The 27,835-nt window shown below is 50.6% G+C and overlaps 1 protein-coding gene and 1 long non-coding RNA gene across 5 annotated transcripts; one reads left to right on the top strand and one right to left on the bottom strand.

The window, feature by feature from the left end:
* Positions 1 to 26,842, bottom strand: LOC138811185 (tyrosine-protein kinase receptor UFO). 4 transcript variants are annotated; one of them, XM_069998859.1, is made up of 20 exons: positions 26,332 to 26,842; positions 25,196 to 25,424; positions 24,787 to 24,887; positions 22,923 to 23,099; positions 18,627 to 18,707; positions 18,375 to 18,490; positions 15,676 to 15,886; positions 15,224 to 15,363; positions 14,133 to 14,283; positions 13,764 to 13,790; positions 11,663 to 11,795; positions 11,369 to 11,460; positions 7,210 to 7,305; positions 6,956 to 7,033; positions 5,873 to 5,965; positions 5,302 to 5,423; positions 4,177 to 4,286; positions 3,049 to 3,208; positions 2,572 to 2,708; positions 1 to 2,138 (listed from the first exon to the last, which is right to left on the bottom strand). In XM_069998859.1, the coding sequence occupies exons 1-20, from the start codon at positions 26,405 to 26,407 to the stop codon at positions 1,787 to 1,789; spliced, it is 2,682 nt and encodes an 893-aa protein (XP_069854960.1). In that variant the 5' UTR covers positions 26,408 to 26,842; the 3' UTR covers positions 1 to 1,786. The 4 variants fall into 4 exon arrangements, with proteins under 4 accessions (XP_069854960.1, XP_069854961.1, XP_069854963.1 ...); XM_069998860.1 differs by having other exon boundaries at positions 25,196 to 25,421; positions 26,332 to 26,841; XM_069998862.1 differs by lacking the exon at positions 13,764 to 13,790 and having other exon boundaries at positions 25,196 to 25,421; positions 26,332 to 26,841.
* LOC138811187 (uncharacterized) lies at positions 1,554 to 9,387 on the top strand. Its single transcript, XR_011367332.1, has 4 exons — positions 1,554 to 1,636; positions 5,282 to 5,366; positions 8,644 to 8,689; positions 8,969 to 9,387. It is a non-coding gene; the product is annotated as an uncharacterized lncRNA (long non-coding RNA).
* Positions 26,843 to 27,835: the final 993 nt, after the last annotated feature.

Raw genomic sequence — 27,835 nt, forward strand, 5'->3', positions numbered from 1 at the left:
AGTGATTGACATTGTTTTTATAAGGCCCTGTGGAGGCACCCTAAGTCCACATTCTGTAGACCAAGGATGAGGGACTGGCTCAAGGGGGCAGCATGGCCCCAAAGAAGAGAGATGGTCCATTCCCTGGGGGGAAAGGTAGCATCCCTAATGCATTGCACAGGCTTGAGGGGGACACACCCCAAGATGAGTGAAAGGGAAAGCGTACCTGGCACACAGAGGAATATAACAAAGTTATAACTTCGGTATTATACCGATGTCCCAGACTTGTGGTCCCTTACAATTTTAGAACATCTAAATCTTTTTTCCTGGCTGTGGGGCTTAAACTCAGGACCTGGGTGGTGCTGTTCCTGAGCTCTCTTGCTCAAGGCTAGTGCTCTACAACTTTGAGCCACAGCTCTACTTCTGGTTTTCTAGAGGTTCATTGGAGATAAGGGTTTCATTGACTTTTCTGCCTTGGCTGGCTTTGAATCATTTTCCTCAGAACTGAGCCTCCTAAGTAGCTAGGATGACACACATGAGCCACCCGTGCCTGGCTTCCAAAAAAATTTTTTTTGTCATGGGACTTGAACTCAGTGCCTGAGCACTGTCCCTGAACTTTTTAAAATTTTTTCTCTCAAGGCTAGCACTCTACCACTTTGAGCCACAGCTCCACGTCTGAACATTTAAACCTTAAACTACAGTGCTGATAGAAATGTGTATTCTTGGACCTTTGAGTATTGTCTTAAATAAGAGGAATGCAGCTTAGAGGACCTGATGGTCTCCAATATTAAAGATGATTAACTGGTGTCTAATTAGTGACAAGTAAGCATCTTAGATGTATAGGACCCACAATTTTGTAACTATAGACCATGCAGTGCCTGGAAACATAAAACAGGCCAACATTAGAATCTTAACAGCATAATCATCTAGAACCTTTAAGCATCTGATCTAGAATCTTAAACCCAAGAAAGCTAGCTTCTTAGACTAGGCTTTAGAATGTCACATCTTAGAATATTAGATCTTAGAACCATCTATCTTTCTTCTCTTAGAGCTTCTGAACAGCAACTAGAATTTTCGATTCTTAGATTCAGGATCTCATAGAAGAGAATCTATGATTATAAAGCCTCAGAGACTATAATTGACCATTAGAAGCTTAGAACTTGAGGAAAAAAATAAGGTTTTGGAGCCTCATGATCTAGAGTCTTTCAGCCAGAAGATCTAAACTCAGAGCCTTAACGTCAAAAATTTTAAATAATTGGCCTTAGGACCTCCATGTTTACAATGATAAAATCTTTAGGATCATAGAATCTAGATTCCTAAGGCACCCCAGGATTCAGAACTTTAGAAGAATCAAGAACAATAAAGTCTTAGGTCCTAGAAGAATCTTGGGACTTTAGAACTTGGAATCTTGGGCCTTTTATAAAGAATTTGACAACTAGAAAAATCTAGAGCCACCAAATCTGAGAACCTTTGAACCAGTGGGCCTTAAAATCTCCATATCTAAAACCTTTAACATTTTGAGAATCAGGGACTTTAGAATTTCAGGCCCTTAGAAGAACCAACTCTAGACTCCTTAAACCTCAGGATCTACAATATTTTAGACTGTGAACCCTTGGAGAGATTGCAGTCCAGCCCCTTCCTGGCAGGGATGGGAATGGTAAGGCACAGAAAAAGCGAAGCAAATCTATCCGGCATGGAGGAGACCAGACCTAGAGTGGGAAAGTGGGAGGGGCAAGGAGGAGGTGCCCCCCAGTGGCAGTGCCTAGCTTGGGTCTTGAGAGGGAGTCTCCCTGGTAGAGGGTTGTTTTCAGGCACCATCTTCCTGCCCTGGGGGTGCCGGGGACCTCCTATCAGCAGGCAGAGAGGGTCCAGGACTTGTCGAAGGGCAGAGGACATAGCGTCCAGCAGGATGGATCTCAGCTGCGGTGAGGCAGCTACAAGAATCCTTAGGGTCAGGCTGGGCTGGGGGTTCAGCTCCTCCAGCTGCTCCCAGTGGTTCTGGGTGACCCCCACCCTCGTCCATGTTGACGTAGAGGATTTCCTCAGGCTCTTGGGCTGGGGGCAGGGCTTTCAGTGTGTTCTCCAAGTCTTCCCGCAGTTCTGAAAAGCTTGGTCGGTCTCTGGGGTTCAATTCCCAGCACCGGAACATCAAGGCATACCTAAAGAAAGGTGGGAGACTGAGGTTCAGGAAAGTGGGGGGACATTCTGGAACTTCGATTTGAGGATACCTATGGGGATTTGGGAAGTTCTACTTCCAGTCCCAGAGCTTGAATTCAGGGTCTTGTCTCTAAGCTTTTGTGCTCAAGGCTGGCACTCTACCAATTGAGCCACAGCTCCACTTCTGGCTTTATTTATTTTTAGTGATCAGTGGAAGATAAGACTCTCACAAGACTTTCCTGCCTGGGCTGGCTTTGAATGATCCTCAGATCTCACCTTCCTGAGGAGCTAGGATGACAGGCATGAGCCACAGTACCTGTCTCTGAGCAGTGTTTTACAGGGCTCAGGAGATGTTGGGGCTTTGTGCAGAGGTTCAGGGGGTGTGAAGTGCACTTTGGGGGTGGGGCCCCCAAAAGGGGCCCTGAGGGTCCTCACAGGCCATCCAGGCAGTCCACGGGCTGCTTCAGGCGGTTCCCCTGGCGCAGGTAGTCATAAATCTCACTGTTCTCCACTCCTGGATATGGGGTTTGGCCTCGGGTGGCGATCTCCCACATTGTGACCCCAAAGGACCACTAAGCGGAACAGAGGGAAGGGAATTAGAGGGGCCTCTGCTGCACAAAGCCACCCCCAAACACACAGGCCCAGAGGTACACGCATGATCCCTGCACGGATGTTCCCAGCTGGTCCTGTGGGATCTGCATGGGCAGGGCATGCTGATGCACACATATATCCAATCCTGCAGGATGTACACGTTATGGTAGTGGGGCCATGTGCACCTGCCAGCCATGCTGCTGCCACCATGCATGCAAGAGGCTTTGCCCTAGCTAGATCAGAGGGGCCTTGACCTTGACAGCTGGGAGATGCAGTCATCACCTCCCACCATGTCCTTCCTCCCCGCCAGCCCCCACAAACCACATCACTCTTGCTGGTGTAGACGCGGTCTGCCAGACTCTCGATGGCGATCCATTTGACTGGCATTTTGGCAATGCGTCCCTGGCGATAGTAATCTCCATTGTAGATCTTCTTTGAGAGCCCAAAGTCTGCCACGCACACGGACATGTTCTCGTTCAGCCTGTCCATATGAGGGAGAGAGGCCATTAGCCTCCTCCACCAGGAAGCTGGCCCAGATTTTCACATATACCTTCACACCCCCCCCCCCAACCTTCACTGCCCTGCCTGGAATTGGATGGAGCAGGGGTAGGGGGTGGTGGGAGGGTGTCTGTCTTCTGTACCCTCACCCCAGTCCCTAAGGAGACTGCTTCACTTTTTTGCAGGGGGGGGAGGGATGGGGGAAGTTCGGTCATGGGGCTTGAACTAAGGGTCTGGGCACTGTCCTGGATCTTTTTTTGCTCAAGGCTAGAGCTCTAGTACTTTGAACCACAGCACCACTTCCAGTTTTCAGGTGGTTAATTGGAGGTCAGAGTCTCATGGACTTTCCTGCCAGGGCTGGCTTTGAACCTTGATCCTCTGATCTCAGCCTCCTGAGTAGCTAGGATGACAGGCATGAACCACCGGTGCCCAGCTTTTTGTTCCCTCTTATAACAAGAAAATAGGTGTTAGTCTTCAATGAACCAGCTCAGCTTTCATTTTTTGCCAGCTTCTAAGCTTCTCCTAAGAATTTTGGGTTTTACTCATGAGTTTTCTTGCTGGGTACATTGGCTTATGCCTGTAATTCCAGCTATTGAGGGAGGTGGAGATGCAGAGGTTCAAAGTTACAAGCTGGGCCATGAAAAAAAAAAAAAAGTTAGCAAGACACTGTCTCAACCAAGAAGGCTGGCCATGCCTGTCATTCTAGCCCAGGCAAAAACATGATATGAGACTCTATTTGAAATATAACTTAAAAAGGAGAGGGGCTAGGGGAGATAAGGGAGAGAGAGAGAGAGAGAGTTAAGGGAAAAAATAGAATAGATTAGGAAATATGGGGGAAAAAACGCCAGGCACTGGTGGTTCAAGGCTCTCATCCTAGCTACCCAGGAGGCTGAGATCTGAGGATCACAGTTCAAAGCCAGCCTGGACAGAATGGCAGTATAACACACTCACATACAGTTCCTGGCAGCCAGGTCTCGGTGTATGAATCTTTTGGTACTCAGGTATTCCATGCCACTGGCGATGTCTGCCATGAACTTCACCAACATTTGAGTAGGCAAGAACTGGGGGGGGGCAACAGGAGGGAGAGGAGTCAGCAGAGGAAGAACCCCAAAGTTCTTCCTCTTTCCCTTCCTGGGCTAGTGCTGTTCTGCTTGTCATGATTTCCCAGGCTTTGCTATGAACTCCAACCCCTTTCTGTAGCCAACAGTTGACCATGGAGCTTGAACATAGGAAGCTGTCCCTGAGCTTTTTGTGTCCCAGGCTAACACTCCAGTGCTTTGAGCCGCAGCACCACTTCTGGTATTCTGATGGTTCATTGGAGATAAGAGTCTCAGACTTTCCTGCCCTGGCTGACTTCAAGCCTGGGTCCTCCTCAGATTTCAGCCTCCTGAGTAGCTAGGATGACCAGCTTAGGCCACAGGTGCCCCACAGGGAACCCACAATATTTTATATGATATAATCCTGTCTTCCTCTGTCACTGGTTACACATCAGGGGGCTCCATTTTTTTTTATTTTTATTTTTTGCCAGTCTTGGGGTTTGAACTCAAGGCCTGGGCACTGTCCCTGAGCTTCTTTTGCTCAAAGCTAGTATTCTGCCACTTGAGCCACAGCGCCACTTCTGGCTTTTTCTGTGTGTGCAGTACTGAGGAATTGAACCCAGGGCTTCATGCATGCAAAGCAAGCACTCTATCACGAAGCCACATTTCCAGCTCTCATTTTGGGTCTTTAGACAAGCCAGCCTTAGCTCCCACATTCTGTGATTTCATGGAGATTTTTCCAGCCTGAATCTCTGTATACCCTTGGCAGGAAATGCCCCCTCCCACCCCATTCCGCTTTAAAATCTTTATGCCTAGAATCTCCCTGCATCCTTATCATCAGTCCGGTTTCCTTTCTAGCCCTTTAATTGTCCAGTTTACATATTTGTTAGTTTGTTTATTTCCTGGCTCCCTCCTAGGAAGCCTTACACTAAGAAAGCAAGTTCAAGGTCGTGGTAACCTTCACTGTATGTGACAGTGTTGGGTACCTGATAGATGCTCAATTAATAACTTGCATACAGGATGAGAAATGTCCCCTCACCACTGGCTGGTCCCCAAGCCGGGAATAAAGGAGGAAACTGTGCAAATCTCCATGCTTCATAAAAGGTAAGATGACCACGGGTTCTGGAAAGCCCTCTCGTTCTGAGCCCTGGAAACAGACCCCTGAGGGGACCCCCCCCCACAACCGGGCAGTGGGGTCATTCCAGCTGGGAAGAAGGGGAGCCCAGCCCCTCCCCCTTGCCAAGCCCTCAAATCTAGCTGCTACATGGTTTTGGGGGAGGGGGTCAGTAGCCAGGATTGGAAGTCTGAGGCCTTCATTTCCCAGGGACTTTTCCGGAGATTCTCCAGGGAGGGCTATTTTTGGGGAAGGGTCAGAGGTCACATTCCAAACCGAAGGAGAAAAGGAAGGGGAGCTCTTGGGTCCCCAAGGGTGGGGGGGGTGCAGCAGGGAGCCCGGGTGTTTGATGGATCTGTTACTACAGGGAAAGTGATGTGGAGGGTGTCTACCTTCTGGTATGGGGCCACATTGGAATGGTTGGCTCCCCCACCTCCTTCCCTTCCTCCCTATCTCTCCTCCCTCTCTCCCTCTCTCCTATCCTCCTCTCCCTTACCGATGAGCCTCATGACGTTGGGGTGGTCAAACTCTTTCATGCACACAGCTTCACTCAGAAAATCCTCCAGCTCCGACCTGGTGCAAATGGCAACTTGCGGGGAGGGGGGGAGGGGGAGATGCTCAGGAGAGGCGGAGAGGACAGCACGAAAGTCACAGAGACTCTTTTATTTACTTTTTTTTTTTTTTTTTTTTTGCTAGTCCTAAAGCTTGAATTCAGGGCCTGGGCACTGTCCCTGAGCCTCTCTGTGCTTAAGGCTGGCACTTTACCACTTGAGCCACAGGGCCACTTCTAGCCTTTTCTGTTTATGTGGTACTGTGGAATTGAACCCAGAACTTCATGCATGCTAGGCAAGCACTCTACCACTACACCACATTCCCAGAGACACTTATCTCCAGTGTACCAGCAAAAGGCCAGAAGCCGCAGTATGGCTTAAGTGGTAAAGCACCAGTCTTGAGTGGAACAAGCCAAGGGACAGTGCTCAGGCCCTGAGCTCAAGCCCGCATTACTGTCTTAAAAACAAACAAACCAACCAACAATGAAAGAAATGGTTAAGAATAGCTCGGTAGTAGAATTCTTGCTCATCTCCTGTTTTGTTATCAGTCTAGTTTCTGCTTTTCAGTCTCTCCTCTGCCAAAGTAGCAATGTCCTTATGTTCAATTTCTTCTATTGAAGTATCTGTTTCCCAACTTGAGGTCACTAGCTTTTTGTTATTGTTGTTGTTGGTTACGGAGCTTGAACTCAGGGCCTAGGCTCTGTCCCTGAGTTCTTTTGCTCAAGGCTAGCACTCTACCACTTTGAGCCACAGTGTCACTTCTGCTTTTGAGTGGTTCATTGGCGATAAGAGTCTCATGGGGACTTTTCTGCCTGGGTTGGCTTCAAACCCTGATCCTCAGATCTCAGCCACTTGAGTAGCTAGCCAGGATGACAGGTGTGGGTCACCAGTACCAGGTGACTAGCTCTCTGTGTGTGTGTGTGTGTGTGTGTGTTTTGCTCTCCTGCCCTCCCTAAGGGGTATGGGGAAGGGCTCCAGGTCTGGATGTGGGGGTGTAGAGTTGTATGTGCATGCATGCTCAGACTTACTCTTCATCGTCTTCACGGCCACCTTGAGGATGGAGTCATCTTGGTTGAGCTGGCCCTCCATCACTGCTCCAAACTCTCCTGTGTGTGTGTGGGGTGGGGTGGGGAGGGGAAGGATACACCATTGACTTCCGGTGGGGAGGCAGGGAGGCAGGGAGGTGGGGCTGTATTTCCTTTTGTTGGGTAAAAGTGCAGGAGTGAAGCATCTCAGGGTTGGGGGTGGGGAATGCATGTGTCCTGGGGAGCAGAGTCCTTACCTTCTCCCAGAGTCTTCCCCAAAGCCACCTTATGCCTGTCCACCATGACATCTCGCAGCTTCTCCTTCAACTCCTCGCTGATTCCCAAGCTGTTCACTGCAGGAAAGATAAATGGGGACGAGCAGCAGCGCTGACACAGAAGTAAGGCTGGCCAGGAACCATATTCTCACTGTTGGACATTTTGTTCAAAATCCACCACTATAGCCACTATGGCTCAGGCCTGTCATCTTAGCTACTCAGGAGGCTAGGATGTAAGGATCGCGGTTCAAAACTAGCTGGCCAGAAAAGTCTGTGAAAGTTCTATCTCCAATGAATCACCAAAAAAAAAAGCAAAACAAAACAACAAAAAAAGCTGGAAATGGAGCTGTGGCTCAAATGGTAGAGTGCCAGCCTTGAATGAAAAAGCTTGGCCCCTCCAGGCTTCCCCTCCACACACAAAGAAATGAGAAATGCTTGAGGAAGTGCTAATTAATTTCCTGTAATCATTATATAGTGTATACACAATCCAATTATTGCTCTGAACTGTGAAAATATGTACAATTGTTCCATGTCAATTACAAAATGTGAAGTTATCATCTAGAAGACATTTAGGGTTTGGGAGTAGCTCAGTGGTAATGGACTTGCCTCAAGATTTTAGGTTCAGGGCTGGGAAGGTGGCTCAGTGGTAGAGCGCTTGCCTTGCATGCCTGAGGCCCTGGGTTCAATTCCTCAGCACCACATAAGCAAAAAGAAAAAAGCCAGAAGTGGTGCTATGGCTCAAGTGGTAGAGTGCTAGCCTTGAGCTGAGGGAGCTGAGCAACAGCGCCCAGGCCCAGAGTTCAGGCCCCACGACCGGACCCCCCCCAAAATAAAAGATTTTAGGTTCAATTCCAGCATTGTGTGCGCACGCGCACACACACACACACACACACACACACACACACACACACACACACACACACACACACACACACACACACACACGGGAGAAGAGGAAAGAAATGAAAAAAGAAATACCAGATACAGGGCTGGGAATGTGGCTAAGCGATAGAGTGCTCACCTAGCATGCATGAAGCCCTGGGTTTGATTCCTCAGTGCCACATAGAAAAAGCCAGAAGTGTCACTGTGGCTCAAGTGGTAGAGTGCTAGCCTTGAGTACCGAGAGGCTCAAGGACAGTGCCCAGGCTCTGAGTTTAAGCTCCAGGACTGGCAAGAAAGGAAGGAGAAGAAAGAAAGAAAGAAAGAAAGAAAGAAAGAAAGAAAGAAAGAAAGAAAGAAAGAAAGAAAGGGAGGAAGGAAGGGAGGGAGGGAGGGAGGGAGGGAGGGAGGGAGGGAGGGAGGGAGGGAGGGAGGGAGAGAGAGAGAGAGAAAGGAAGGAAGGAAGGAAGGAAGGAAGAAAAAAAGACAGACTAGATACTATATTCAACTAAAATTTCTTTGTTTCTTTTGAGACAGTCTCATGATCCTCTGGGCCCAGCTTCCTGAGGAACTGAGATTACAGGTATGTGCCATCACACCAGTCTTTCAAGTAAGACATGTAAGAGAGGTGGAAATATTCAGCAAATGGATACTAAAATTAGTTTTCCACATTTCTTTCTATTTAAGCTTAATCTGTACAAATCATAAATGAGCCCTCAGTAAATTTTATAGCTCCATTTTGAAACATGGCGACAAAATGCTTGCCCTGGTCAAGAACAAAATATTATCTGCCCTTTGAAGGGCAACTATTGTACTTCCTTGACCTCTCTTGAAATAAGGATCTTTTTTTTTCCCCTTCCAGTTTCCTTGTTTTTGGAATTAGGCGCCTCAACATGTAGACTGGCCTGGAACTCTTGATCATCCTGACTTAGCCTCCCAAGTGCTGGGATTACAGGCGTGAGCCATCATGCCTAATATAAAACAGTAGCTTCAAAAACAAAACAAAAACAAAAGCACAACACAAAAAAAACCCCACAGTAGCTTCTGAAGCCCAAGATGGCATAAGCACATGTTAGGTCAATCACTGATGACATCATCACCAAGGGTAAAGGAGTCTGGGAAGCTCCTCTGGGAGATCATGAAGAACATACCAGTGAAGAAAAGCCAGGACATTTTGGTGTTACAAGCACATGGACCACATGGACCCCTGCTGAGGTCTCCAGGACCCAGGGGACCTGGGGTTCACACTTTGGGAAATGAAAGCTGTGTAATATTCCATTAAATGACTTCAACCTTCCTGCTGCTTCTTCTTCCTTCTCTTTTTAAATCTCTTTCCCAGCCCTTTCCCAATACTCTCCTCACCTCAGGCCTGGAAGCCTTTTTGTTTGGTGCTACATTTAGATCTGGCTGCATCCTTTTTATTTTCTAGAGAGTTGGGATTTGACTTCTGAGGACACTAAAAGAGTAAATCTATAGCTGAGCTGGAGACAGGAAGGTTGAGAGTTCAAGGCTATCTATCCTGGGCTATGTGTCCTCTCTCTCTCTCAAAAAAAAAAAAAACAAAAGAGGGGCAAGAACTGATCCTATAATTTTTTGTGGGGGGGTTGGTTGTGGGCCTTGAACTCTGGGCCTGGGTGCTGTCCCTCACTCTTCAGCTCAAGGTTAGTGCTCTACCACTTGAGCCACAGAGCCACTTCTGGCTTTCTGGTGGTTAATTGGAGATAAAAGTCTCACAGAATTTCCTGCTTGGGCTGGCTTTGAACCCCAATCTCAGCCTGAGTAGCTAGGATTACAGGTGTGAGCCACCAGCACATGGCTCTACCACTTTGATCCACAGTACCATTTCTGCTTTTCTATTGGTTCTGACTTTCCTTCTCAGGCTGGCTTCGAACCATAATCCCCAGATCTCAGCCTCCAGGCTAGTTAGGATGACAGGTATGAACCACCAGCAACCAGTTGACCCTATGAGTTTCAAAACTATGGTATTGATTGTTGTCATTTTTCAGGCCAAGATTCTATCTCTCTAACATCCTACAATTCCAACAAGCCATAGGGTATGAGAGTGAAGAGTATGTATTTTAGGCCAAATGTGGTGGTAGACCCCTATAATCCAAGCACTGGGAAGGCTGAGAATTATCTAGCATGTGTCAGGTCTACACTTCCGAACCAAATTACATCACAAGCTCTGTGGCACTGAGCAAATTCTGTCATGCTGTCCTGGCTTCCTCATTGGGGAAGCAAGTGTGAGGTGACATTGGGTCCTTGGGTGATTGTTGCAATTAAATAAGGTGATATGTATAGAATGCTTAATGGTGCTTGTCTTGTAGCAGGTGCTAGGGAGGTCTACCATATGGCCATCATCATTACCACCATCGCCACTGTCACCATCTCCATCTCTTTCACCATTACTGTCACCACCTCACTACCATTACCTTCGTTACTATTGTCTTCATCTTTATCATCATTACCACTACCACCACCACCTTAATCATCACTACCATCACCTTAGTTACCACCACCTGCATTATCATGATCATTACCACCATCTTCACCATCACCACCATTATCATCGCTTTAATTACCACCACTGTTACCATCATCACCATCATATTTTTCTAAATTTCTATGGCCTTGGGTGAGGCTTGGTGTTTCCTAAGATTTACTGCATCTGAGATTCTAGTGTCTTAGCCAGGCATGGTGATACAGGCCTGTAATCCCAGTACTTGAGAGGCTGAAGCCACAGAGTCATGAATTCTAGGTCAGCCTGGGCAAGTTAGTGAGACACGGTCTCAACAACAACCAAAAAACCCAACAACAAAAAACAACCCCAAATCAAATCAAAGATGCCTCTCACTCTAGTTTTATTTGTCAGTCATGGGGCTTGAACTCTGGGCCTGGGTGCTGTCCCTGCTCTCTTCAGCTCAAGGAGAATGCTCTACTACGTAAGCCACAGTGGCACTTCTGGTTTTCTAGTGGTTTATTGAAGATAAGAGTCTCACAGAGTTTCCTGCTTGGGCTGGCTTTGAACTGCAATCCTCAGATCTCAGCCTCCTGAGTAGCTAGGATGACAGGTGTGAGCCACCAGCACCCAGCTCATTCTAGTTTTTAAAGTCATGTATGGTTCCACAGCTCCATCATTTCAGGGACTGTGGTCCCCAGGCTTTCACAGGTGGGGGCTCATGCACCTACAGAAGCCTAGCAGGCCCATTTCTCTCTGCTTTTTGAGCCTAGACCAGAGCAAGAAAGCATAGAGTTCACTCACAGATGGCTTCATTGGTCCGCCGACTGTAGGACTTGCGAACACGGTACCTGACTACCAGCTCACCTCTCTCCACTGTGGGCTCAAACACCTCGCTGGGGGGAGTGGGGGAGAAGGTGAGGACGGGAAAGAACCACATGGAACCCCCTCCTTCCAAATACCATCCCCAGTCCCCCCAGGCCTGCCCTCAGCCCTCTCCAGCCCTCTCATTCCTGCCTCCCTGGCCTCATTCCCTCCCTGCCTCCGGCTTCTCCACCCCAGCCCACAGAAGCCTTTCCCCATGACATCCTAACTCACCCATAGCGGGTCTCTTTCTTCCGCCGGTGAACGAGGAACAGGGCCAGGATGAGGACACAGACAGCAGCCACGATGGCTCCCAGTAGTACATACCACCAGGGCCACGAGAAGGCGGGAGCTGGGGGCTCACTCACTGTCGGAGGGGGGAGGGCACGGGGAACAGGTCATGGCAGAGGTCTGGGAGCCAAGGGGGTGTGATGCGGGGAGTCAAGGGACATGGGAGAAGTTGTGGGGTGCACTTGAATGATGGATGTGTTCTCATATCCCAGAAACTGAGCTAGGCAAGGGCGTTGTGGTACATGAAGTAGGGTAGAAAGCATGAGAAACTTGAAGGGTGAGCGGGAGAGGGACAGAACCGCTCTTTGAGTGTGCAAGAGGTGGGATGGGATGGTGAGCTGATGAGTGTGGGACAGGTGTGAGCCCATCTGAAGTAGTGCAGGAGGCTGAAGGTTGATAATGGAATGACTGTGCAAGGCGAGTGGGCCTGGGTGTGGAAAAAGAGGTTGAGTAGGGAAGGGAATCCCTGTAGTATCAGATGGTGTGTAAGGTATCTGGCAAGGAATATGCAAGGAGTGTGAGGCTGGGGACCAAAAACTAAGGGCTATGTGGAGCGAGTGTTCAATGAGTTCGAATGAGCCAAGGGCTCAAGCTTGTAATTCATTTAGAGATTCGGGGTTCCTAAGATTTACTGTGTCTAAGACTGAGGCTGAGACCAGATCTCTGGATTAAAAAAAAAAAAAAATCTGTGGAACTCTGTCTCCAAAATACCTAGCAAAAAGCTGAGCTGGAGGTATGGCTCAAGAAGTAGGGTGCCCATTATAAACAAGAGAGCTAGCCTGGCTCTGGTGGCTCACACCTGTGATCCTCGCTATTCAGGAGGCTGAGATCTAAGAATCGCAGTTCCAAGTCAGTCCTGGCAGAAAAGTCCCTGTGAGATTCTTATTTCCAATTAGCCATTCAAAAGCTGGAAGTGGAGCTGTGGCTCAAAGTGGTAGAGCACTAACCTTGAGCAGAAGAGCTCAGGAACAATGCCCAGGCCCTGAATTCAAGCCCCACAACTGACCAAAACAAAACAAAACAAAAAAAGAAAGCAAAAAGAAAAGAAAAGAAAAAGCTAAATGAGAGTTCCAGGTCTCAGCAAGGTTCCAGGCCTCAATCCTAATGATTAAACAAAGAGCAAGAGAAGAAGGTATGTGAACAACAGCTCAGGGTAGTGGCTGTGTTACAATGTTACAAGTGGTGACTCATGAGAGGGCTAGGAGGGGACAGTGGTGTTCCAGGAGGGATGTTTGAGAACTGTTGGGGAAAAACCTGTGGGATGGATGTGTGGATACTCTCTTTCCTTTCTTCCATCCCCTCATACTTCCTTTCATCCATCCAACCTTCCTTTCTGCCTTCCACTCATCCACCTGCTCATCCTTCCATCTATCTGTCCATCCATCCAACCAGCTATCCTTCCCTCCCTCCCTCCCTTCCTTCCTCTTTCTCTCTCCCTCCTTCCTTCCCTCCCTCCCTCCCCTTTCTTCCTTCTCTCTCTCTTCTTTCTCTTTTGTCAGTTGTGGAGTTTGAACTAAGGACTTGGGCATTGTCCCTGAGCTCTTTTGCTCAAGGCTAGCACTTCTATCATTTTGAGCCACTCCCCGTCTTTGAGTGGTTAACTGGAGATAAGAGGGACTTTTCTGCCTTGGCTGGCTTCTAACACGACCCTCAGGTCTCAGCCTCCTGAGTAACTTGGATTACAAGTGTGAGCCACCAGTGCTAGGCCCACCATTCTTTCTCCCATCCATCCATCCATCCATCCATCCATCCATCCATCCATCCATCCATCCATCGACCCATCCGTCCATCCATCCTTTGACCTGTCCACATATCCACTCACTCTCCATCTACCCATGCACCCATCCAGCCATCTCCCCAATGTGCTGGGCTATTCCAGACCCCTCCCTCCGGGGCCCACACAAACCTAAGAAGCAGGTTAGATGAGTGTGAGAAACGTGTGTGTGTGTGTGTGTGTGTGTGTGTGTGTGTGTGTGTGTGTGTGTGGACAGGGCCCTCATGGTATGTTGGGGGAGGGAGGGGAGTGGAGTGCAGAAGCCCTTACCCAAGTGATGGATTGGCAGTCCTTGCCCTGTGAGGAGAAAGGACAGAGAGGAGATGTGCTCAGAGAGGGCAAGACAGGGGAGGGAGGAAGGGAGAGAAGGAGGGAGGGAGGAAGGGAAGGAGGGAGGGTGGATAGGAGGGAAGAAGATAGGGAGAGAAGAAGAGGGAAGGAGAGAGGAAGGAGGGAGAGGAAAGAAGGGAAGGGGGAGGGAGGGAGAGAGGGGAAGGAGGGAGGGAAAGAGGGAGGGAGGGAGGGAGGGAGGAGGCTTCCTGCCAGGCACACAGCCTGGGCTGTGCAGCACTGAGAGGTGCGGAGTCGGGGTGTCACAGGAGGAAGGCCCGTGGTGGGCTGAGGGGGCTTTGGTGTTACCTGGGCGCCAGGGCTCCAGGGGCACCGGGAGGCTCCAGGGCCCATCCCCTGCAGAGGTGTAGGCTGCCACGGACACGGTCAGGTTAGTCACAGGCCCGTCCCCCCGCAGTTCAAGGGTCATTTCTCTCTTTAGCCCCACGTCCATTAGCACCTATGATCCAAAAGCAGAAAAATCTAAGACAACTCCAGGCCTAGCTGGCTCGAGAGCCATCACCCTGAGCGTCTGCTCAGGCCAGTGTCTCACCCCCATTCTTCATTCTTCCCCGCCCCCCCAGGCCTCACCCCTCATCCCCAGCCTTCATTCCCTGCCCCCAGCTAAGGTCCCATTCCTCATCCCTAGTCTTCATCCTCCCCCCCCCCCCCCCCATTTGCCTCTCTGTCTCTCTGGGACACTGGCCACACCAAGACAGGAACTGTCTCTGTTCTAGCCTGGCCTTTAATTTCTTAGCACCATAAATTGTATATGCTACTGTTCACTCGTGTGTGGAAGAATTAAATTCTGTTGCTTTCTCCTTTATCTCTCCAACCCCTGTGAACATCTAGGCCCTACCTCTCCACCTAAGAGGTTCTAGCTCTAGATAAAACCTTTATCAAGTTTATTTATTTGTCAGTTGTGGGGCTTGAACTCTGGGCCCGTGTGCTGTCCCTGAGCTCTTTGGCTCCAGGATAGCACTCTAGGACTTGAGCCACAACACCACTTCTGGTTTTCTGAGTGGTTCTTTGGAGATAAGAGTCTCATGGACTTTCCTGCTTGGACTGGCTTTGAACCTCCATCCTCAGATCTCCAACTCCTGAGTAGCTAGGTTTACAGGCGTGAGCCACCGATGCCTAGCAAGTTTATTTTTTAAAGCCCTGTCCCCTTCCTCCAAACGGTTATACGTGTCTGCAGTAAAACTGTTTGAGTTAGTACATCTGTCTCCTAAAATACTTTTGTACTGGTTCTTAAATATTTATTCCATCTCCCCTCCCAGGGGTCCCCTTAACCTCCCCTGGATTACTAGGCGCAGGCCAATTGCATCATCTTGACATCTTCTTCCCATCTCCCTCCTCCTCCCACCATCCCAACCCCCAACCCAGTCAGCAGCACCCACCTCAGGGGTGTCCTGGCCACGGTATGCCAGCCGGTACCCTAACAGGGTACCCTGCAAGGGCACTTTGGGCTTCTGCCAACGCACGAGGGCCTGGCTCCCATTCCGCATGGCGCTAACATTCTCAGGGGGGCCCAGGGGCACTGGAGGGCAAGGAAGAGGGGAAGCTAGCATCCTCATCTTTTCCTGACCACCTCCCCTCCTCCCCAGTGCCCAGGAAGTGGGGGGCTGCGTACAAAGGGCACTGTGCGTGGGCAGCGCATGTGGGATTTGCCAGGGGAAAAGCCAGGGGAAAGATCTGGGAAGGATGCCAGCAGGCGGGGCTGACAGGACAGGAGGGACATGGAGGTCACATGGGGAAAAGGGGTGAGAGGAGACACGGGGGGGGGGTGGCACTGAGGCCGGCAAGGTCCAGCAAGACCATGGGGGGCATCTCTCAGCCCAGTCTTTCCTACCTCCTTCCGGTGTCTCCACCGGGTGCCAATGGGTCCAGGGAGAGGACCCCTGGCTGCTGGCACAAGACACCCGGATGTGGTAAAGGGTGTGGGGATGGAGCTTGCCCAGGCGAAGCTGGTAGGGGGGCACGGATGCCTGCAAGGTGAGGGGCTCCTCTGAAGGCTCTGGTTCTCCCAGCTGGTCACCTACCACATCATCGGACAGCACAGCCTGAAGAGAGAGGGGAGAGCTGGGCGCCAGCAGCACGGCGCACACCTGTCAACCTGGCTACTCAAGGAGGCTGAGATCTGAGGATCTGAGTGTGAAGCCAGCTTGGGCAGGAAAGTCAGGCAGACTCTTATCTTCAAATGAAGCAGTACAAAGCCAGAAGTGGAGGTGTGGCTCAAGTGGTAGAGCACCAGCCTGGAGTGAGTAAGATTCAGGCCTTGAGTTCAAGCCCCAGTACTAACACAGAGAGAAAGAAGAAAAGAAAGATAGAAAGAAAGAAAAAAAGAAAGGAAGAAAGAAAGGAAGAAAGAGGAAGGAAGGAGAGAACTAGAGAAAGACAGAAAGGAAGGAAAAGAAAGTAGCAAATAAAGAATTGTTGATCTAGCATGAAGAAGGCTGTACATTTAATCTCCAGCACCACAAAAAATAAAAGAAAAAAGACAAAAAACGAGAGTCAGGTATCCTGGCTCACACCTTTAATCTTAGCTACCCAGGCATCTATCTGTCTATCTGTCTATCTATCTATCTATCTATCTATCTATCTATCTATCTATCTATCTATCTATCTAATCTCTCTCTCTCTATATATATATTATACCTATATGTGTATATATATATATATATATATATATATTTTTTTTTTTTGTCAGTTGTGGGGCTTGAACTCTGGGTTTGGGTGCTGTCCCTGAACTCTTCAGTTCAAGGCTAGCACTTTACCACTTGAGCTACAGTGCCACTTCTGGTTTTCTGGTGGTTAATTAGAGATAAGAGTCTCACAGACTTTCCTGTCTGGGCTGGCTTTGAATCCTGATCTCAGCCTCTTGAGTAGCTAGGATTACAAGCGTGATCCCCTGGCACCCATCTGTATTTTTTTTTTTTTTTTGGGTCTGGTTGTGGGGCCAGAACTCTGGGCCTGGGCGCTGTCCCTCAGCTCTTCAGCTTAAGGCTAGTGCTCTACCACTTGAGCCACAGCACCACTTCTGGCTTATGTGGTGCTGAGGAATCGAACTCAGGGCCTCATGCATGCAAGGCGAGCGCTCTACCACTGAGCCACCTTCCCAGCCCCTGTATTTTGTTTTTGAGATAGGATCTTACTACTTTTGTTGAGGCTGCCCTCAAACTCTCCATCTTCCTGCTGCCACCTCTTGAGTAGTTGGGATTACGTGCGTGTGTCACCATGTCTACCTTTTGCTCCCTACCCCAGATGGTGGTGGTGGGGAATGAGGAAGCTGGACCACATAGAGATTTGGTGGCTTGTCCAAAGTCATACAGCCCTACATTGGGAGACAAGGTCACCCGGAAAGCACTGGAGGAGGTGGGCAACTTGTAGACATCAGGAGACAGAGTCAGACTGTCCCCAGGCCTGCTCCCTGACCCATAATTGTGACAGATGGGAAGAGGAACTTCTGCCAGGACAAAGGGGAGGTGGGTGTATTGGAGGGGGGGGCCCATCCTTACTCCTACTTCTCCTTTCCTTAGGATAGGCATGACCCTCCGGCCTCAGCCCACCGGCAGCGGGAAGTGAGACCTGGAGAGGAAGAGAACCCACTTCTGCTTTCCTGGGGGACGCTGGATAGATGGGGGCAGGGGTGTAGCTGGCACCTGGTCTGGCATTTAAGGTCCCCCAGGCTGGGGAGTCACTGGAATTCAATCTCAGCTTTGTCCTTCTAGCCATGGGCAGGGGAGGAGGAGCAGGCCCTTTTTTTTCTCAGGATCTCAAGATGAATAACCCTAGCTTTTAAAGTTCAAATGAAGCTAGGCGCTTCATTATTAACTCCTCAAGAGGCTGAGATCTGAGGATTGTGGTTCAAAGCCAGCCCGGGCAGGAAAGTCTATGAGACTCTGATCTCCAATTAACCACTCAGAAAACTGGAAGTGGCGCTGTGACTCAAGTGGTAGAGTGTTAGCCTCGAGCTGAAGAGCTGAGGGACAGCGCCCAGGCCCAGAGTTCAAGCCCTACGACAAAAAGAGAGAGAGAAAGAGAGAAAGAGAAAAAGAGAGAAAGAAAGAAAGAAATGGAGGGAGGGAAGGAAGGAAGGAAGGAAGGAAGTTAGTTCAAATGATAAATGAAACTGGGCACCGGTAGCTCATACCTGTAATCCTAGGTACTCATGAAATTGAGATCTGAGGCTCCGGCTTGAAGCTAGCCCAGGCAGAAAAGTCCATAAGACCAATCTCCACTGAACCAGCAAGAGCTGGGAGCTCAAGTGGCGGAGGGCTAGCCTTGAGCAGAAAAAGCTCAGGGAGAATGGTGAGGCCTTGAGTTCAAGCCCCAGAACTGCCATTATACCCATTTTATAGATGGGATGACGGAGGCCCAGAGAAGTTAAATGTCTTGTGCAAGGTATTTCAGACAGCAGGGAGGAGAGGAGAGTCAGGACACTGGCTTAATTGAATATTCTACTGTTGGTTTCTTAGACAGAGGATGGGTGCTTGTGAGTAAGGATAAGAGGGCAGACACTGGGGTGACCAAAGTCAGGGGAGGTCTCACCTGTAGGGTGCAGTGGATGAGAGGGTAGACACCACTGAGGCCTGGAGTCCAAGCCACCTCCATCTCTGTGGGTTGGCAGGAAACTACGTGCAGGTCTTGGGGTCGCTGAGGAAGCACTGTGGGCAGATAGTGGGACAGAATAACCCTGGAGGCATCTCATCCTTCCCTGTTTGTGGCTAGTACCCTGGACCTAAGCTCCTCCTTCAGACACTCCATACCCCACCCCCCCACCCCCAGATCATTTTCTGTCACCTGTGATGGTGGCTGTGCGGGATGTGGTGATCCCTTTGGCATTGTGGGCTTCACAGGAGAAGGAAGATGTCTTGTTCAGACCTGGGGAGGAGAGAGGGCTGAGTGGTCAAGTAGAGGAAGCCTCATGTAGAAAGGTGGGCACTGGTGCTCACATCTGTATTCCTAGCTGCTCAGAAGGCTGAGATCTGGGGATTGCCATCCGTCAAAACCAGTTAGAGGCTGGGACTCTGGCTTTTAGAGTGCTTGCCTAGCATGCATGAAATCCCGGGTTCGATTCCTCAGTACCACATACACAGAAAAAGCCAGAAGTGGTGCTGTGGCTCAAGTGGTAGAGTTAGCTAGCCTGGAGCAAAAGAAGCTCAGGGACAGTGTCCAGGCCCTGAGTTCAACCCCAGGACCGGCAAAAAACCAAAAAACAAACAAAAAAACCCAGGGCAGACAAATCTGAGAGACTCTTATTTCCAGTGAACTAGCAGGGTTGGAGGTATGAGCTCAAGTGGTAGTGTGCTAGCTGTGAGTAGAAAAAGAGAAGTGAGACTGGGAGGCTCCAGTGGCCCAGTACTAGCCAAAAAATAATAATAAAATAAAAGGAATAGCCAGGTACCAGTGGCTCACACCTGTAACCCTAGCTACTCAGGAGGCTGAGATCTGAGGATCACGGTTCAAAGCCAGCCCAAGCAGGAAAATCCACAAGACTCTTATTTCCAATTAGCCACCAGAAAACCAGAAGCGTTGTTATGGCTCAAGTGGTAGAGCACTCGCCTTGTGCTGAAGAGCTCAGGGACAGTGCCCAAGCCCAGTGTTCAAGCCCCAAGCCTGGCAAATAAATAAATGAAAAATAAATAAAAGGAATAAAGAAGACATGTACATCCAATACGAACACAAACATATTCATACTGGCCTATGCCAACCTACGTAGAAGCACACACTGAATGGGTAAACTCACTAAAGCATGTGTAGAAAAGTTTTTTCATTGGTGCCAGCTGCTGGTGGCTTACTTCTATAAGGACTGAGGTTAAAACCCAACCTGGGCAGGAAAGTCCATCTGATTCTTCAATCAACCACCGAAAAAAGCCCAAAGTAGAGCTGTGGCTTAAGTGGTAGAGTGCTAGCCTTGAGCACCAAAGCTCAGGGGCAGCGCTCAGGATCCCAGTGCAAAATCCAGGACGGGCAGAAAAAAAGAAAACCAAAAATTTGTTCATCTATACACTCCGTCTATTTCCTGCTATGTATGGCTTTGTGGTGTTTCTGGGACACACGTGTACATTCATACACACAATACATTTGTGTGGCACCGTGTTCAGAGCATCAAACTTCAGCCTGATTCAAATCTGGGTATGCAAGGCCTGGAGTGCATGGTTTGGGTGTATGTGGTCTGGGCATGCATGGCCTGGGCATGTGTGCTGTAAGTGTGCATGGCCCAGGTGTGCAAGACCTGGGCATGCATGTTCTAGGCATGCCTGGCCTTAGTTTGTGTGGTCTTAAGTCAGCATGGCCTGGGTGTGGATGGCCCCCGTGTGCAAGGCCAGTCTAGGCATGCATGGCCTAAGCATGTGTGATCTAGATGTGCATGGTCTAAGGTGTGTGTGGTCTAAGGTGTGCATGGCCTAGTGGTGCATAGCCTGGACATGCAATGTCTAGGTGTGCCTGGTTTAGGTCTGCATTATTCTGGGTGTGCATAGTCCTGGCCTGCAAGGTTTGGGTGTGCACAGGGCGTGCTCCTGCACCTGCACACCCCCCTGCACGTGGTGCCCCTGCACGTGGCGCCCCTTGCAGTTTGCGCACGTGTAACTGCGCGTGCGCACGCCCTGTTACCACCACCTCCCCAGCTCCCGGCGGCGCCTCCCCGCTCCACGCGGACACAAAGTTTCCTTTTCTCTCCGTCATGGTCGGCTCTGCGGGGTGGGAGTGGAGCCGGAGTCCAGGCCCGCCACCGCCGACCCGACCCGGGGGCCGGGGGCCGGAAGGGGCTGGGCGGGGGAGGGGGCGCCCCGTTCCCAGCCAAGGTCAGGTGCTCAGCAGGGACGAGGTGGGGGGTCCGAGGGGGGCCGCGCTGGGCCCCCACGTTGGCACCTGGCTCGTGGGGACGCCGCTGGCCAGCGATGGGGCCTGGGGCAGAGAACGGGGATTCTGGAACCTGGTCCGTATTCCGACCGCAGCATTCCTGCCCCCGCATGAGTCACGGCGCCCCCGCACCCCGCCCCTCCCCAGCACTTCCGGCCGCCTGTCTGGGACCCCCCTTCTCAGGCCCCTGCGTCTGCTCGGGGGAAGGGGTTGGTGGGGGGGGGTGGCGAGTCCTGTCCCTTCTTCTAGACCCTCCATGGGGGGGGCCTGACCTCTTCAGATGCGCTTTCCAGATGTGTCCCCCCCCCCCCCAGCTCCACCCCACCCCTGCCTTGCTTTTCCAGGGAATGTGAGGGATGGAAGGAAGACACGCCCTGAGTCAGAGGGACAGACTTAACAGCAACGGACAAAATTCCTTCACAAAGCAATAGAGACACACAGACATAGAGATGCACAGACCCATGCATATACACGAAGACACACAAAGATACACAGACACAAACACATAGACACACCAACACGGTGAGTCACACAAGCCGTTATTGGCACAAATGCATACACAGATGAACAGAGCTGGCTAAGCTGAACTCCATGCTGGTCCTAAACAATGCATACTGACTCACATCTAGGAGACTTAGACACACAAACAAATATACACAAACACAAATGAGTCAGCCTGGGGACAAACCATAAACACAGTGGCACACACACACACATGTGAATAACAGAAATCAAGTCACACACACATACACACAGTAAGAAACATACAAGTAGTCAGGGCCTGGTGTCTCATGTCTACTAGCTACTCAGGAGGCTGAGCTCTAGAAGATCACCGTTCAAAGCTAGCCCAGGCAGAAAAAATAGTCTCTGAGATTCCATTTCTGTTTAAGTAGCAAAAAGCTGGGCTGGAGGCATGACTTAGTGGTAGATCACCTGTCATGAGTAAAAAAAAGTCAAGCCACAGCCAATACAGATACAAGGAGACCAGAGGGAAGCAGCAGGTGTTTGTTATTGACTTGTGAACCCAGGCTGTCTTACCCACCCACCCCGCCCCCCACATACACACTGGGATCAGAGACTCCATTGGTGTCAAGTTATATTCCAACAGGTTCAACCTATGCAGACACATGGATACCACAATTGGACATGTCCACCCCACAGAGACCCATGGACATGGACACACACACACACACACACACACACACACACATATCCATCCCTCTCTGGCCCCCCCTCTTCTGTGACTCAAGCTTCATTCTTGTCCCTTACCACTCACTCAAGCCACTGGCCCTGAGTCACCCCTCTGGGGGGTCAGCATGCTTCCCATCCCTTCCCTGCACACTCAGGGTCCCTAGAATGCTGAGAATGTGGGTACCACCCTTCACCTCTGGCCCCTTTTCATCCCAGCAACGGCAATGAGGAAGCAGGTGGGGTTCAGCCACCACTCTGGACTGAGACAACCTCAATTTGTCTCTCCTCCTTGGATAATGGAAGGTTCCTCACCCACCTCCACCCCCCAGCTCTGCCTCTGACCACCATGGAGCTCCAAGCAGAGTGAGAGTCATCTTGTCAGCCCAACCTCCCTGGCCTGTAACTCTCCCATCTTGGGTCACTTCAGGGTATCTTTCTCTGGCTCCTTCTTTCTCTCCCTCCTTTGCCCAAAGGAGTGCCTGAGCCAAAGCCCAGAGGACGCTGGAGGGCAATCGATGGGCATCTGTGTGTGTGTGAGAGGGCAGATGGGGGAGAAGAGGGCACGGATGGTTCCGATGCCCTGTTGGGTCACAAAAGGGCACAAGGCCCACAGACTTGGGCCACTTGAAAGCGCAGAGGAAATTGGAGACAAAGAGTGCTATTCAGAGAGGGTGAATGGAAAGAGTAAGAGACAAACAGATACACAGAGACCCAGGAAGAAAGAGTTAAGAGTTGCGCTGGATACTGGTGGGTCACGCCCATCATCCTAACTACTCAAGAGGCTGAGATCTGAGGATCCAGGTTCAAAGACATCCCAAGCAGGAAAGTCCCTGAGACTCTTATCTCCAATTAACCATCAGAAAACTGGAAGTGGTGCTGTGGCTCAAGTGGTAGAGTGCTAGCCTTGAGCTGAAGAGCTCAGAGATAGAGAGACTCAGAGACAGGCCAGAAGGACAGGGAGACAGATTCAGTAAATAAAGAGTGCCATCCCTCCCCACTTCTGCCCTGCCCTCTCCCCTTACCTACCCCCTCCCCACTCACCTGGCACATACAAGCTGTGTTGGGGATCATGGCCTGTGGTGGGGGTCAGAGGGACAGCATCTTGGAGCCAGAGTAGGTTCACAGGTTCTGGGGGACCCTGGGCCTGGCAGCTCAGGTTGAAGGGGACATTGGCAGCCACAACTTTGTCTTCAGGCTCCTTCAGGAAGTAAGGCAGGCCTGGTATGGGGGACAGAAGGAGAGGCTGGGGTCCCTCTGAATAAACTTGGGCTACCCCCCCACTATGGAGTGTTTGACCTGTTCCCCTACTTTTCTGCTTCTCCAGGACATCTGAACCGCCTTCAGTTTCTTTTATTTTTAATTAATTAATTTTTTGTTTATGTGGTACTAAGGAGTAGAACCCAGGGCTTCATGCATGCTAGGCAAACACTCTACCACTAAGCTACATTCCCAGCCCTCCTTCAGTTTCTACCCTTACAATGCATGATCCTAACATCTGTTTCCCTTATGTCTGACCTTTAAGGTCTGAGTGGGTGTGTGGGTGCGTGCACGCACACACACACACATGCCAGTCCTGGGGCTTGAACTCAAGACCTTGTGTTCTCCCTTAGCTTTCTCCATTAAGACAGGTGCACTACCACTTGAGCCATACCTTCACTTTTTTTTTTGCTGGTTAATTGGAGATGAGTCTTGAGGATTTGTCTGCCCTGACTGGCCTTGAACCAAAAATCCTCATTAACTCAGCCATTTGAGTGACTAGAATTTACGAGTAGATTCTATCCACAAGGTATCCACCTGCTTTTGTTGGGTGCCTGTAATCTTATCTATTAAGGAGGCTGTGATCTGAGGATGGTGGTTTGAAGCCAGCTTAGGCAGCAAAGGCTGTGAGACTCCAAGAACCACCAGAAAACCAGAAGTGGTGCTTGGCTGAAAGTCATAGAGCTCTAGCCTTGAATGACAAAGCTTGGGGACAGTGCCCAGGCTCTGAGAAGCCCCACAACTGACCAAAAAAAAAAAAAAATCTGACTGTGACTCCTCAATGAATCAATCATTAATTAATTCACTGACAATTATTTTATCTGTTGATTTATTTATATTTTATTTTATTTTTTGTCAGTCATGGGGCTTGAACTCTGGGTGCTGTCCCTGAGCTCTTCAGCTCAAGGCTAGTGCTCTACCACTTGAGCCACAGCGCCACTTCTGGTTTTCTGCAGGTTTATCAGAGATAAGAGTCTCACGGACTTTCCTGCCCAGGCTGGCTTTGAACTATGATCCTCAGATCTCAGCCTCCTGAGTAGCTAGGATTACAGGCCTGAGCCACTGGTGCCTGGCTTCTATTTACATTTTTAATTTTTTCTTTTTTAATTTTTTACATTAAAGATGATGTATAGAGGAGTCACAGTTACCTAAGTCAGGTAAAGTGTAGATTTTGGACAATGTTACTCTTTCTCTCCCTCTTTCCCAGTTTTTTCTTTCTGTCCCTACCCGCAAGCCAAAAATTTAGAGACCTACTCTGGCTAGGTAAGCTGAGACTACCCTCCAACTCCAGATCTTCCTGCCTCTGTTTCCTGAGTGTTGGGATTGTATGTGTGCACCACCATGCCAGGCTTTCCTTATCTCATTTTACAGATGAGGAAAGCAGCGTGGTTCCCCAGGAGTGGGGAAGAGTAGAAGAGTTAAGTCATGTGCCTCTGATTTCTAGATGCTTCTACTTACTCCAATCATGCCTGACTCTTCCCCCCACAAAAAGAAAAAATGTTGAATGCCTTCTCTTCCAGGATACAATCCTCCTATACCTGGACACCCCTAACTAACGTCCCAAGATCATTAATATATGTGCCCTAGAAAGGCACAGCAAATTCTGTAGTGCCTGGTAAATTCTCAGGACTGTGCCCCCAGCACTCACCTTCCAGCCCAACGTAGCCAGGCTGGGACATGAAAGTCTGTCCTCCAAGAATCACCAAACATTGGTACCGTCCTGTATCTGCAGGCTTCAGGGAGAAGATTCTGGAAGGGAAGAGGAGGATCAGAGAAGTTGAGGATCTGAGCTGGAGGCTGGTGTGTGTGGGGGGGTGTCCACCAGAACTGAAGGAGGGGAGGCAGTGGGGAGGGAGAGGGTGTCTGGACAGAAAGGTCACAGAAAGATATTTTTAGTTCATTTTACAGAAGAAGAACATGAAACTCAGGAGTGTCATCATAAGCGGAAAGCCAGACTGGGGTTCTACGTCCCCCGTGGCGTGACTGAGCAGCTGGGGGTGGGGTGGGGTGGGGAGTGGGATCTGGGGGTGCCGAGGCTTGCCAGAGACATAGCACACCTGAGCTGGCTGACCACTTTCCAGTCGTCCTCCCAATCTTCACCCAGGGGTAACTGAATCTGGGTGCTGTCTGCCATCTGGAGGGTCTGTCCATCCCGAAGCCAGTCTACTTCGGGGGGCTCGCCGTGGATGCGGAGCTCACACCGAAGGGTCCCTGTGATTCCTCGGGCCCCGGTGATGTTCTCTGGACTTTGCAAAAATGGGTCCTCTGCTTCAGCCTGGGCACCTGCTGAGAAGCAAGCAAAGGGAGGGAAGGAGCTGAGGGACCCCCCCCCCCCGCTCCCCACCCAGGAAGAGGGGGCACCAGGACCCTGCCAGCTCTCCCCCACCAGGCCCCTTCCAGGCCCTTCAGCATACATAGTTGTGGGGTGACCTCAGAGTGCGGGGTGGGAGTGGAGGGTGGAGGCTTGGGAGAGGATGAGAATCTTCCCAGGGGACGGGGAGCCAGTATCTATCTATCCTGTGGGATCTGGGTGGCTTCCCATGCCCCAGGGCTGCCTGGCAGGGCTGCCCTCTGATCTTTGGATTCCCCCCCCCCCCAAGACTTTAACAGATTGGGATGGTGGGCAGAGGAGGGGAAAAAAAAGGGGGCTGGGATGGAGAGAGAGACAGAGACAGAAAGCGACAGAAATAAAGAGACAGAGACAAAGAGACAAGAAACACAAAGAGTCATAGCCACTCCTTCCCTTCAGTGGGAACACAAGTGTTTAATGGGGGGGCTGTAAGACAGTGGCAAAGGGACCCCCAGAACTTCACATTCTACCCCATCCCTCTGTCTGCCTCAGCGGCCCTGTGGGGGAAGTTTCGATCCTGTTTCCTTGGATCCCCACGTCAGCTTCTTGTAAAGTTAGCCTTGATCCATCGCTCAGCTTTTCCTGTCCATCTGTCTGTCTATGTCTTCTGCCTCTGCCCCCCACCCCCACAGTTTCTGTTTCTTTTCCTTCTGTTCCCCTGTCTTCTTTTTCTCCCCCCAATGCCTGTCCTAGCATGTCTGTGTGTCCTTCCGTCTCTCTCCCTCTTTTTAAGTCTCTGCTGCTTCCAGGAAATGTCTCTAAGCTAAAAGTCTGGCATCTCCAACCACCTGTCATCCAGTCCTCCACCCCTCCACTGGTCCCCACAAGACCCCCAGTACTCACCCTCGGGGGCTGCATAACCCCAGTAGGACAACGCCAAACACCACACTAACGGGATTCTGCCCATCCTTTGGGTCATCAGCACACGAGAGAGATCCGAAGCCAAACTTTTTCTTCCCAACTTGCTGGATGCCTCCTGGAGGGGGGAGGGGGCAGGGCCAGGCTGTTCCCGGCCCTCCCCCCCAAGCTCCCTGGGGACTTGGCACTGCCCACGCTTGGCACAGCAGGAGCCCCTCGCCTTGGCTCTGCTTCTCCAACAACCACCTTCCCCCAAGCTTGAGCCACTGACTGCCTCCTTTCCTTCCCAGCGCTGGCTCCTTCTCTTCCTCCCTAGACTTTGGGGCAACGCTTTCCCCGCCTCACACAGGGCCTCCCCGCTCTTTCCTCCGCCCACCAGGCTATAGCCTAAGGGGCCACCTGGACATCCAAGGGTTAACTCCTGGAGTTGAGGACAAACCCAGTCTTAAAGGAGCCTAGGAAGGAGCCTGGGAAGAGAGGGGGAAGGGGATCCAGATGGTTATGCTCCCAGTTTTGCCCCCCCCCCCCCCCCCCCCGCCAGGGGAAGTAAGGCTAAAGGCTATGTGTCTGGGCGCTGTCCCTCTTAAGTCTCTTTTTGGGTCTGGTAATCAACATTCCGGCAGAACTCCACTCCCTGAAGCTGGTGACGTCCCCTTTCCCTCTGCCTCCACCCCCAGCCCAGCCCCCAGCCAAGCCTCTCCTCCTCCTGGCTACTCCCCCTCACACTCATGCACGCGCACAGACACACACACACACACACACACACACACACACACACACACACACACACACACACACACACACACACACACACACCACACAAGGCTAAGACAAGCAGAGACACGCAGGGGCACAATGCCTGCCCAGGGCCACTCGCAGACAAGCTGGGTCAGGAGCTTACTGCCTGGGAAGGTGAGGGGAAGGGAGGGGAGTGGGCTTCGAAATCTCAGCAATGAAAGCTTTGGTTGGGGTGGCATCATTTGGGGGACACTCCTTGGAGGAAGTGGGGACATCGATGCTCAGAGATGTCAAAGCCAGCTGGATGCTGGTGGCTCAGGCCTGTAAATCCCAGCTACTCAGGAAGGGGGTGAATGCTGAGAATTGTGGTTCGAAGCCAGCCTGCACAGGAAAGTCCATGAGGCTCTTATCCCCAATGAACCAGCAAAAAAAGCCAGAAGTGGAGCTGTGGCTCAAGTGGTAGAGCACCAGCCTTGAGTAAAAAAGCTCAGGGACAGCACCTAGGCTTTGGGTTCAAGCCCCATGACTGGCACGTGCGTGTGTACACACACACACACACACACACACACACACACATATACACATACACACACACCCCACACACAGAAATGCCCAGAAAGGCCATATTCACCATATCTTAAGGTGTCCACAGGCTCTGCCTGAAAGCCTAGCCATAAGCCCTAACAGTATGAAGGCAGGTCAGTAACCAGCCTCTGGGGTCTCAGTGTGTCCAGCCATCAGATGGGGTTAA

Source organism: Dipodomys merriami, unplaced genomic scaffold (assembly GCF_024711535.1).
Source record: "Dipodomys merriami isolate MVZ:Mamm:240054 unplaced genomic scaffold, mDipMer1.0.p SCAF_52, whole genome shotgun sequence".
Taxonomy (NCBI): Eukaryota; Metazoa; Chordata; class Mammalia; order Rodentia; family Heteromyidae; genus Dipodomys; species Dipodomys merriami.